Source organism: Canis lupus, chromosome 32 (genome assembly GCF_048164855.1).
Source record: "Canis lupus baileyi chromosome 32, mCanLup2.hap1, whole genome shotgun sequence".
Classification (NCBI taxonomy): Eukaryota; Metazoa; Chordata; class Mammalia; order Carnivora; family Canidae; genus Canis; species Canis lupus.
The window spans coordinates 14,714,987-14,728,110 of NC_132869.1; the positions used below are offsets into that span (position 1 = coordinate 14,714,987).

Sequence of the window (13,124 nt, forward strand, 5' to 3'; positions counted from 1 at the left end):
ACCTTCAAACTCCTTTAATTAAACCATTTAATAATAGTCATCTCTGGGTTGTAGGATTACCAGTTTTAATTTTTTTAAAGATTTTATTTTTTTATTTGAGAGAGAGAGAGTGAGCGTAAGAGCATGAGTGGAGGAGGGGCAGAGGGAGAAGCAGACTCTTAGACTCAGGGCTTGATCCCAAGATGCTGGGATCATGACCCCGAGCAGAAGGCAGATGCTTAACCAACTGAGCCACCCAGGTACCCCTAATTTTCTTCTTTATAGTTTTTAGTATGTTCCAATTTTCTATCATGTGCATATACCTTCTATGCTTTTAACCATTGCCCAGATCTTCAAGCCAACCAACAAATCCTTCCTATGAACCCCTTTCTGAAAGTGATTTTCTAGTGGAAATTATGGGGCTGTTGGATTCAGATGGACTAGTATTTGAATCCCAGCCTAGTATGAAGGTGGGCAAGAATCTTACTTTTCTATCTCCTTATCTGTAAACGAAAGTAACACCTACCTTCTAGATTGTTGTGTGGTTTGGGTTAGCAGCTTCACAAACTTTAATTTGTATATGGATCAATCAGAATGTTATTAAAATGCAGACTGTTTTAATAGGTCTGGGATAGGCCCAAGAGCCTGCATTTCTAAGAAATCCTAGATTTTGCTGATGCCAGTGATGTATAGACCACACTTTGAACTGCAAGGGATTAATGACATAACATTTGAAAAAGCCCTGGCACAAATGTCCTACCTATGCTTGGCATTCTCCTCTAGAGAGGACCTAGCTTTTCTGGCTGTTTGGATGGGCCCATCTCAGAAAACTGCTGATTGAAATCCACTCAGGTGCAAGCCAGCTCATTTGAGATTTAACCTATTCCTATTTTCTTCCCACTTTAGTACCATTCTTTTTCTTTTTGTTCAAGTAGTTCATTATTCTTTTGCCTAACAACAATACAGGTATCTGTGCTTTTTTTTTTTTTTTTTCAGCAGCTTTACTCAGGTATAATTGACATACAATAAATTGCACTTAAAATATACAGTTTAGTAAGTTCTAAAATATGTATACATCCATGAAATCATCATCAAACTCAAGATAAACTCCTGTCCATCAACCCTAAAGTTTCTTTATGCTCCTCTCTCCTACTCTGTACTTTCCCAAAACCACTCATCTGCTTTCTGTTACATAGACGAGTCTGTCTTTTCTAGAGTTTTATACAAACAGAATCATACAGAATATACTCTTTTTTGTCTGGCCTCTTTCATTTGGCATAATTATTTTCATCTGTGTTGTTGTGTATGTCAGTACTTCATTCCTTGCTTATTGCTGATAGCATTCCACTCAATAGGTATAACCACAATTTGTTTATTCAGTCATCTGTTGATGGATGTTTGGATTGTTTCTAGCTTTTGGCTATTACAAATAAAGCTGCTATGGATTTTTGTGTACAGATTTTTGTATAAACATATGCTTTTATTTTCCCTTGGGTAAATACTTAGAATATCTGGATCATAAGGCCAATATATGTTTAACTTTTTAAGAAACTGTCAAATTATTTTCCAAAGTGATTTTATCATTTTACATTCCCATTAGGAGGTTATGAGAATTCCAGTTCTTCCACATTCTTGAAAATATTTACTATTTTTTTAAATAATTATTTTATTTATTTGAGAAAGAGAGAGAGAGAGAATCTTCAAACAGACTCCTCAATGAGCATGGAGCCCAACTCAAGACTTGATCTCATGACCCTGAGATCATGACCTGAACTGAAACCAAGAGTCAGGCACTTAACTGACCGAGCCACCCAGGCACCCTGAAATATTTTCTATTTTGAATAAACATTCATTGTAAAAAAAAATTTAGGATGGTCATATAGGAAAAAAAAAAAAGAAAGAAAATCCAGCTGTTTTTCCCACAACTGAGAGATAACATTAAATTGTAGATTTCCACAAGTTTACCCTAATAAACAAACAGTGCTCTCAATTAAAAAAAAAAGTTTTGGGGTGCCTGGGTGGTACAGTCAATTAAGCATCTGACCCTTGGTTTTGGCTCAGGTCACAATCTCAGGGTTGTGAGATGGAGTCCCATATCAGTCTCCACACTCAGCACAGAGTCTGCTTGGGATGCTCTCTCCCTCTCCTTCTGCTACCCCCCTCCCTGGGCTCTCTCTCTCTCAAATAAATAAATAAATAATTTTTTAAAGCTTTATATTCAAAAATATTCTTCATTCTCACTATTCAAAAGCATGTCATAAATGGAAATTTAAGAAAAATATAGGAGTTCCCCAAACACAGAAAACTGAAAAATATACTTTTCACTGCCTTTGCTGTATTTTAAAATTGCTTTTTAAGTTGGTTTTCTAAGTGAATAGATCAGAATCTATCTGTAATGAATGTTAAGTATCGTATTTCTCTGTGATATAGTAAACAGAGAATTTAGAGGTGAAAAATAGCCCTGTGTCTTCCTATACTCCCAGGGCACTAGAAAACAATTAAATATGAACATTTCAGGCCTTAGGAGCCTTAAATGAGTTTAAAAACACAAACAAACAAATGGGAGAAGCAAGAATGTCTTTACTCATAACTTTATGCATAACAATTATATTTCAAGAGAATTATCGATACAGCTGGAAGGAAAACTAGGTAAATAACATCAATAATTATAGTACACTTGTTAAACAGAACACTCTGTGAGGAACTGTGTGAGGCTTTCTGTGCATTATCTCATTTCATTAGGTCTGTGGAGATTATTCTACTTTTTCTAGTTCAGACATAGCTTCCACAATAGGGGTTATTACAAGGTCTAAAAATATGTAAAAGAAATATATAACGTATTTGTTGTTTCCTCGGGGAATCACAACCCAACTCCTTTTAACTGAAAACCATGGTGTTTTCCAAGATCTCTGTCCTCTCACTCCCAAGGTTCACTTCCTCTCCTCACTGTTCCATCGACAGACTGGAGAACTCAGCTGCCACGTGATGTCAGCATCTTTTTCATGGTATCTCTAAGGTTTAGGTTCTCTTAAGGGGTCTGACATTATTATGTTCTTACAGTCAGTAGGTTTGACTTCTTTGGCTGAGCCCATGGATGATGCAATCCCAATTCTCACTACAATTTCAAAGCCCTTATCTTCCAAGTGTCTAAAGCATGAATGCAATGTCAGGAGAGTTTGAGTCCTAGTTTCAGTTTTTATTTTCCCTTATCCATAAAAATTAATGGGGTAAATCCAATTTCCTACTGTTTATTCCCATATTTACTGGTTTGTTTATTCATTCAACTACTCATTCATTCATTCATTTCATTTACCAAATACCAATTATGTGCCAAGCCTTCTAGTATGGTAACTGGCAGGGATGATGTACCGAAGGGGTCTGTACACTCTAGGCGGTTATGGCTTTTGCCGTCAGTGGTTGGTTTCCCTACAAATCAACAAAACAAAGAAAATTACCTAACAATGGCAGGAAGATACAGAGAAGAATTGCTTGGCAAGGGGCCTTATTTACAAACAGACTCTTTTGCCTGAAGGAATTCAGTAAGTAAGGAGGTCCTTGTCCACTCTGGACGGTCTCTGAGCTGTCCTCAGAAGGCTTCGGGGTTCCTGGACTACTTTTCTCGCCCAAAGAATCCAGAAACCCTACATTAAATTCCTGGGCCGTAGTTATTAATCAAAGTTCTCTCTCTCTCTCTTTTTTAAAGATTTTATTTATTTATCCATGAGAGACAGAGAGACACAGGCAGAGGGAGAAGCAGCTTCCACACAGGGAGCCCGACGCGGGACTCGATCCCGGATCTCCAGGATCCCACCCCGGGCTGAAGGCGGCGCTAACCCGCTGAGCCACCCGGGCTGCCCTTAATTGAAGTTCTTATTCTGCCCTGCACCATTCATCCTTTGTCCACTCCCTTCATCTTTCTGGGCTTGGGTCTTCTCGAATGGAAAGCACAGGTCCTCAGGTGGGCCCCGTCCGGGACATGGCAAGAAGTCGTTCTGAGGCTGGAGGGCTGGAGGGTCCCCCGGGCAGGAGGCCGCACCGAGGTAGATGCAGCCCAGAGTGCTAGGGTGGGAGGCCCCCGCCGCGAGCTCTGCCGTGCTCCCCAGTAGGAGCGCGCGGGGTCACAGGCAGCAGAACCACCCACTCGGGCCAGACCAGGCCTTCTTAGAATCACGAGACTTTATGGGAAATGAAACTGAAAACGGGAGCGTCCCTCTCTCTAACCTGGCTGGGCCTCGCGCGCTAGGAGACGAGTGACAGCGCCGGCCGGGAGGGCCCCGATTGGCGGGGCGCGCCCGACTATATAGCGGCGGCGCGGCGGGCGGGCGGCCCAGTCTCCGGCGCTCTGCGGCCATGGCTCCGCGCCCCGCGCTGGCGACGGCTGGTTTCCTGGCCTTGCTCCTCATCCTCCTCGCTGCGTGCCGCCTGGATGCCGTGCAGCGTGAGTGTCCGCCCTGCCCCGGCCCTGCCCCGGCCCTTCCCCGGCGCGCGTCTCGCTGGCACCCTCGGCGCCGACGCTCACCCGCCGCGCCTCCCCGCCGCTCCCTCCGACCTGGGGCTCGCCGCGGTGGAGCGGGGTCGGCCGGGCGCCGGCCTCTCGCCTTCCGCTTGGGGAGAGGGGGCGCGCGGGGCCCCGGCGGGTCGGCACACAGTTTCCGGGTGGTGACAGGTTTCGGGGCGACCGAGGTGGGGCGAGTTTCCCTTCCGCGGGACCTCGCTCCCCGGGTGCAGCTGCCTGGGAGCGCGGGTCCTGCGGACGCCGAGTCCCGCGCGGTGACAGGGCCGGGGCGTCAGTCTGGGCTTCGCGGGCGGCGCGGCGCGGGCCCCGCTCGGCTCGGATCCCGCCGCCTCGGGCTTCCCCCCGCGCCCGCGCCCGCCCCCCGAACACCCCCACACTTGCGCGGCGGCACCGCGGCGGGGGAATCCGCACGTGGGTTTCGTGAACTGTCTTGAGGGGCTGCAAAGCGCCCGGACTTCATTAATTCCCTGGTTGCTGTTACTTGTCGCTTTTAACAGTCCTAAGGGCACGTCGTCATTGATAGGGAGCCTGCTGGGGACGTTTTGTGCTTTAAGTCGTTTGATTCCGAGACTACGATGTCCATACAATGCTTACGATCACCGGCATTTCCAGGATAAGGAAACTGAGACACCAACAGGCTTTTTTTTTTTTTTAATTTTTATTTTTAATTTTTTTTATGCTTGAGAGACAGAGAGCGAGAGGCAGAGACACAGCAGAGGGGGAAGCAGGCTCCACGCAGGGAGCCCGATGCGGGACTCGATCCCCGGACCCCGGGATCACGCCCCGGGCTGAGCCCCCCGGGGATCCCGAGACACCAAAAGTTTAAGCAACTTCATCACACAACACCGGGGAAAAACGGGGGGAAAACGGCAGAGAGTCGAGCGGGACCTGGGCTTTTTGCGGGCGTGGCGCCCTTTGGCTGCGATCTTTGCGGTTTTTCAGCATCTCCTCCTCGCCGTCGGGTGTTAGGGTTTTGGCAGGAGGCTAGAGAGCCAGGAGCCCTTTGTCTTTTCTTCACAGAGGGCTCTTCCTCTTTGGCTCTTTGCCTGGTTCTTTCCAAGATGAACTAAGCTTCTACTTTCAGTTTTGAAAAAAGCAAAGGTTTACCAGGCGAGGATTGTAAAACCAGTGATAATGGCCATCAACTTGGTTGCCCAGGTCGCCCGTCAGGGACGCTGTAGATCCTGAGCACGTTCTAAAATATCCTGCAATATGCCAGAAGCCTCATATTTTCCCCCTCACAAAAGCCTCTGTGAAGCGGGGGTATTTTGCTCATGAAAAAAAGGTATTTAATTTATAATCTATTTACAAAATAAAGCACAGATGCCACTATTGATATTTGCGGGTGACCATAGAAATCTTTTTATTTTTTTAAATTTATTTTATTTATTTTTTCATAGAAATCTTTTTAAAAATAACAAGCTGATATTAAAAGAAAAATCTGAATTTGAAAATTTCCAAAGTAATACATGCCATGAATAAATCACTTCTAGAAGATACACAAGAAAAGGGTAGTGGTGATTGCCTCTGGGGGTCTGTTTTTTGCTCTGTCCCATGTGTGAGTTTTGTTTCACTGTAGACATAAATTGACTTTTCAGTTAAGCTTCAGAAGCTCAACTAACTGTCCCAAAGTCACAGAAACAGTAAGGGGCTGAATTCAAATTCAAACCCAGGTCTTGTCTGATATGCGTCCTCCTCTTAGAAGAGATTATTGTGATATTTTTGCAGAACCCTGCCTGCCTCCCTCAAAGAGAGAATTCTAGGCCTGATGAACCTGTACTCTGACTCTTGTGGCATATATTGTGTTCTAATTATTAGAAGTTCTGATACAAAGAACGATCTGATTTGTCTTCACTTTTAACTTTATGGGAAAAAAAAAATCAGGGCTTCTTTGGGATCACCAGTCTAGTTCCTAGTGGGGCTGGTGACCTTTCCTTTTATGATAGGGTGTTTCTAGACAGATAGACCTGGTCAGAGTAGCCTAGTACTCCTCTTCCCCACCACCTGCAGGACACAGAGTTGCTGCCCTTTAGTAACCATATACACTGCATGTATGTGTATTTATTTATTTTTTTTTAATTTTTTTTTCATTTATTTATGATAGTCACACACACAGAGAGAGAGAGGCAGAGACATAGGCAGAGGGAGAAGCAGGCTCCATGCACCAGGAGCCTGACGTGGGATTCGATCCCGGGTCTCCAGGATCACGCCCTGAGCCAAAGGCAGGCGCTAAACCGCTGCGCCACCCAGGGATCCCTGTATTTAAAAGTGAATTAGACACTTTAGTGTCAATCTTCATTTAGTAACAGTAACACTTCTCTTCACTGGATGAAAAATATAGAAATGGAGTTTATGATAGCTTCTTTCCTTATCCCCAGGGATGGTCTAAGTTATGCATTCCATTTTGGAAACTATTGTTCTACAGCAATGTATTCCCAATATGGCTAGTTATAGCCATCACTTAAGGGTACTCGTTAAAAATGCAGATCCCAGTCTTGCACACTTTACTTTGGTCACGACAGAGAGTATGTTCTTTCTCATTTGCACAGTCATCACCCTTCCCTATTGTTCTTACCCAGCCCAATTCACTCATTTATGGTATTTCTGGCTTCTGTAGGCATTTTGTTTGAAGTAATAATAATAATAATCTGCCATTTACAGAGCAATTGCTGTGTGCCAGACACTTAATACATATTGAGAAGTCAGATGGGTGGGGATCTAGACAGGAGCATGAACTAAAAAGGAAAGGAGTAAACATTAAAAAGAAAAAAAATATTTGGAGAGTGTGTGAAGTGAGAAGTGAAGTTTAAAAAAGAGATTGGGGCCAAATCATGAGAACTCTTGTGAGATGTGTAGAGGAATTATATGGGTGCTAAGAATCCATCAAAAGTTCTTGAGAGTCTCTACAGAAAAGTTCTTAAAGATTTATGAATCTTTAAGATTCTTTGGCACAAACTCCAGAAATAGAAGATGATACTATTAGAAACCTGCTAGAAACAAACAAAAAGCCATGAGTAGAACAATTATGTGAAAAAGATATTAAGGCATGGTTTATCCCTCAAAATGGAGGTAGCCTTTTGGAAAAGTGGAACCTCATTTGGCCAGAGTGGAAATGGAATTAGGACAAATCAATGATCAAATTTTTTTTAAAAGATTTTATTTATTTATTCATGAGAGACACACAGAGAGGCAGAGACACAGGCAGAGAGAGAAGCAGGCGCCATGCAGGGAGCCCGACGTTGGACTCGATCCTAGGATTTCAGGATCACACCCTGGGCCAAAGGCAGGCGCTCAACCCCTGAGCCACCCAGGCGTCCCTCAATGATCAAATTTAAACATTTGTTGCCTGATCTAACTTTAGACCAAGGTAGCCCCAGGTGAAATACTCTGCAATTTTCATTTGTCTTTCCCTCATGTCCCACAGATCCCCCAAAGATTCAAGTGTACTCACGACACCCAGCAGAGAATGGAAAGCCAAATTTCCTGAACTGCTACGTGTCAGGGTTCCATCCACCAGAGATTGAAATTGATTTGTTGAAGAACGGAAAGGAGATGAAAGCAGAACAGACAGACCTGTCTTTCAGCAAGGACTGGACCTTCTATCTTCTGGTCCACACTGAATTCACTCCCAATGAGCAGGATGAGTTTAGCTGCCGTGTAAAGCATGTTACTCTCAGTGAGCCCCAGATCGTTAAGTGGGGTAAGTTTCTATGTTCTTTCCTCAGCTACTAACAATTGTATCTGAGCACAGGCACAGCTTAAAGCTACTTTGATGTTTAAAAAAACAAAAAAACAAAACAACAACAACAAAAAAAACGCATGCTGGGATTGGCAGGGAACACTAACTATAAAGCTCTGCTTAAGTGGGACCTGCTGAGAGACCTCAGCACAGCATGATGCCTGAAACAGTTTTCCTGCAGCAAGAGCAGGGAGAAGTAGCAGCCTGCAGCCAGCACCTGCACAAATGCACATGAACCCCCAGTATTTATTTATTTATTTATTTATTTATTTATTTATTTATTTATTTCCTTCTTTCTTTCTTTTTTTTTTTTTTTTTTAAGATTTTATTTATTAATTCATGAGACACACAGAGGAAAAACAGCTCCACACAGGGAGCCCGATGTGGGACTTGATCCCGGAACTCCAGGATCATGCTCTGGGCTGAAGGCAGGTGCTCAACCACTGAGCCACCCAGATGTCCCAAACTCCCAGTGTTTCTTACCTAACTGGCTGCCTTGGGCTTTCCTGACAGCCTCATGGATACTTACAACCATCAAAAGTCTCAGGGAGCCACAGGCCTTTGTATGATCTGCTATCCTAGTATCTTGTTTGGTACTCGCAGCTGGGTTGGGATCTGAGACTAGAAGGCAAGGTTGGGACTTACTGGGTATTCATAGTTAGGGACAGCAGGCTATTCTAACAGCCTCATTTATAAGTTTTAGATATTTGTTGATACATAATATCTTAAAAGTAAAACTTACTGTCTTTCTTGGTTTTCTTTTTTGTAGACCGAGACAACTGACTAGCATCACAGGTAGGTTTCTAACCTTAAGAAAATACTTTTCTTGTTTGACTGTCCTGGGGACTATTTATAGACAACCTTGTAGGATAACCCTCATTATAGGGAAGACATTAATTAGGGTGGCATTTCAGCAGATAAGCAAGAATCCTCCAGGGAATACATTTTCTTTTCCTGTGGAGTAGCATGAGAACGGTCTAATGCTGCCAGTGTCACTAGCCCTCCACACAGTCAGAGGAGCTGTTGGGGCACTGTAATGTGGTAGAGGCAGCCAAGTTACCCACACTAGTTGTGAGGATTTGATCTTTCTTCATCCATTTCTATGGTGGGCATCTCTGGGCCTTCAGAAATGAATTGTTCTCTTCCTTTGCATAGCAGTTGCTTTATTATTCAGCCCCAAGACAGGAGTGACATGGTTTTTACAGATACCCATTCCTTCAATCTCTTGTTTAGCTTCAGTGTGTGGGCACTGTTTGCCTTCTAGAGGCTCCTAGTCCAACAAAGGAGAGAAATGGAAACAGACTGTTGTAATGCAATGTAAGGATACTATAATACATGTATCTATAGAAACTTCAAGCAGTGTGAAAGGGGGAGGAATTGTACTTCTCTGCATTGTTGGTTGGAGTCCAGAGGTAAAAAATCCAGCTTTTCAGTGAAATTCATCTCTACTGGGTACCATGGTACTAAAAACCTATTCAAATTTCCTGTTACATTCTAGCATAGGGAAATTAACTTGACAGAGCATCAGAGAGTTTGAGTGACCTGCCTGGAATCACACAGTTACTAAATGGGAGGGCCAGGATCTGAACTCTATACCAGCATTTTTTCCTCTAAGGTTGTGAGAGAGCCAAGGGGATAAATTAATGGGATATGCTCTTTATAATGGGTTTGGAAAATTGTCTGCAGCTATTTCTTTTACAAACAGTGATTTACACAGCAGAAGTTAGACAAATTTGGTGGTGCAATCTATAATCTAAATAAATGTATTGCTAACAAATCTATTTTCTTTTTTTCAGCTTTGAAGATGATGCATTTATTGAACTAATCCCAAATGCTTTGGTTTTTCTTCATGCTGATAGGTTTTTATGCTTTAATCATAAAGTTATATTGAAACAAATACAAATACAATCTAGTTGTTAATTCTACATTGGGCACTGTGTCACTATGCTTGACCTATCTGGGCCAGTAGCTATAGTTGTGGGGCTGGAAGCTTAGAGATACGGAGGAGAGAATTCTCATACTCACCATCAATATCTTGGTCAGACCTGAACTCTTCAGTCTCTTCAGAAAAACTGGATAAGAAGATAATTATGCCTGTTTAGAGTTAATCTCCAATTTGCATACTTTGCTTAGAATTTGGGAGACATTTTTTGAAAGATAAATGCCAAATTATTGGAAATTTGTTACAGTGGATAATATACCTTATTGTATAAAATTCATATTTACCTCTTCCATATGTTAGAGACACTGTTGCACATGATTCTACTTACGTTAATTTTGTTTCAATAATTAAAACAATGGTAAAACTTGACATGTTCAGTTTCTTGTATATCAGTCCCTCTCTTACCCCTTTGTTTTCAAACAGGAAAACAGTCTTCAAACATCCTTTGGAAAAGAGTGTAAACCCCTGTTATACAGGGCTTGACTCACAGTGAAAAGGGCCTTAGTGATCTGCATTTTACAGATGAATAATAGGATCCCAGGGAAATTAAGTGACTTAGGGTGACAACAGTGGTCCACTGTGTGACCATGCCTCTGTCATTTTCTTTTCTTTTCTTTTTTTAAAGATTTTATTTATTAATTCATGAGAGAGACAGAGGCAGAGACATAGGCAGAGGGGAAGCAGGCTCATGCAGGGAGCCCGATGTGGGACTCGACCCCGGGATCCCAGGATCACGCCTTAGGTTGAAGGTAGGCGCTAAACCACTGAGCCACCCAGGGATCCCCCCATGCCTCTGTCTTTTAGCCAGTGTTCTTTCTGTTCCTGGCCAAGACACAAGGAATGGGCACAACAAAAGTATCTGGAGGATCTCATATTTTAGCAAGCAATAGATAAACTTTGAATGAAAAATACTGGATTTTTTAGTTTTAAAATATAGTTTATACATGATGACCAGCTTTGTGCATTTGTTTATTTAGCCACACCACCACCCTGCCTCTACTTGTGCACATGCATGCTCTCTATTTCTAAAATAAATAAAATCTTTAAAGCAAAATTTAAAAAAATAAAAAAATAAAGCAAAATTAAGACCTTATGCTCTATACATTAACAATGAAGTAGGAGAAAGAAAAATTAAAACAATCCCATTTATAATTGCATTAAAAAGAGTAAGCTAAAAAAAAAAAAAGAGTAAGCTACTAAGAATGAATTTCATCAAGGAAGTAAAAGACCTGTATTCTGAAAACTATGAGACATTAATGAAAGAAATTGAAGATGACACAAATAGAAGATACAGCATGCTCATGAATTAGAAGAACTGACATTGTTAAAGTGCCCATATTACACAAAGCAACTTACAGATTCAAAAGGAATCCCTATCAAAATATCAATAGCATTTTTCATTGAACTAGAACAAAAATCCTCAAATATGTATGGAACTACAAAAGACCTCAAATAGCCAAAGCAGCCTTAAGAAAGAACAAAACTGAAGATATCACAATTCCAGATTTCAAGATATACTACAAAACTACAGTAATCAAAACAGTATGGTACTGGCACAAAAATAGGCACATAGACCAATGGAACAGAAGAGAGAGGCCAGAAATAAACCCATGATTATATGGTCAATTAATCTATGACAAGGAAGTGATATACAATGGGGAAAACAGTCTCTTCAATAAATGGTGTTGGGAAAACTGGATCACTTTCTTACACTGTACACGAGTAAACTCAAAATGGATTAAAGACTTAAGTGTCAGACCTGAAACCATAAAACTCCTAAAAGAAAACATAGGCAATAATTTCTTGGACATTGACCTTGGCTATATTTTTCTGGATATCTTTCCTGAGGCAAGGAAAACAAAAGTAAAAATAAGCAATTGGGATTATATCCAACTAAAAGGATTTTGCACAATGAAGGAAACCATCAACAAAGCAAAAGGCAACCTTCTAGATGGCAGAAGATATTTGCAAATGATATATCTGATCAGGGGTTAATATCCAAAATAAATAAAGCATTCATACAACTAAAAAAAAAACCTGATTAAAAAATGGCCAAAAGACCTAAATAGACATTTTTTCAAAAACAAAAAACAAAAAACAAAAAAACGTATAGATGACAAACACATGAGAAAATGCTCAACATCACCCAGCAGGGGAATGCAGATAAAAACTACAATGAGATGTCACCTCATTCCAGTCAGAATGGCTATTCTCAAAAAGACAAGAAACAACAAGCATTGGTGAGGATGTGGAGAAAAGGAAACCCTTGTGCACTGTTGGTAGGATAAAAATTAGTGCAGCACTATGGAAAACAGTATGGAGGTTCCTCAAAAAGTTAAAAATAGAAATACCATACAATCCAGTAATAGCACTGCTGGGCATTTGCCCAAAGAATAGGAAAACAGTACTTTGAAAAGTTATATGAATCCTTATGTTTATTGCAGTATTATTTATAATAGTCAAGCTATGGAAACAACCTAAGTGTCCACCCATAGTCCCTAGATGAATGGATAAAGAAGATACAGGGTGTCTGTGTGTGTGTGTATGTGTGTATGATATATATAATATATATATATATTAGAATATTACTCAGCCATAAAAAAGATAGCCACTTGCAACAAAATGAATGGACTTAGAGGGTATTATGCTAAGTGAAATAATTCAGAGAAAGACAAATACCATATTATTTCATTTATATTTGGAAATTAAAAAAAAAAACAGAAACAGACTAAAACAGAATAAACTGGCAGTTGCCAGAGGGAAGGGGGAAGAGAAAGGTTGGACAAAATAGGTGAAGGTGATTAAGAGGTACAAACTTCCAGCTATAAAATTAATAAGCCATGGGGATGAAAAATATACCATAGAGAATATAATCAATAATAATATAATACTTTTGTATGGTGATGGTAACTACACTTACTGTGGTGAGGATTGTATAATGTATAGAA

The 13,124-nt window shown here is 41.3% G+C and overlaps 1 protein-coding gene across 1 annotated transcript; it reads left to right on the forward strand.

The window, feature by feature from the left end:
- Positions 1–3,682: 3,682 nt before the first annotated feature.
- B2M (beta-2-microglobulin) lies at positions 3,683–10,545 on the forward strand. The gene is made up of 4 exons (XM_072808206.1): positions 3,683–4,417; positions 7,920–8,195; positions 9,004–9,029; positions 10,031–10,545. Exons 1-3 carry the CDS (start codon positions 4,330–4,332, stop codon positions 9,015–9,017), a joined length of 378 nt encoding a protein of 125 aa, XP_072664307.1. The 5' UTR covers positions 3,683–4,329; the 3' UTR covers positions 9,018–9,029; positions 10,031–10,545.
- Positions 10,546–13,124: the final 2,579 nt, after the last annotated feature.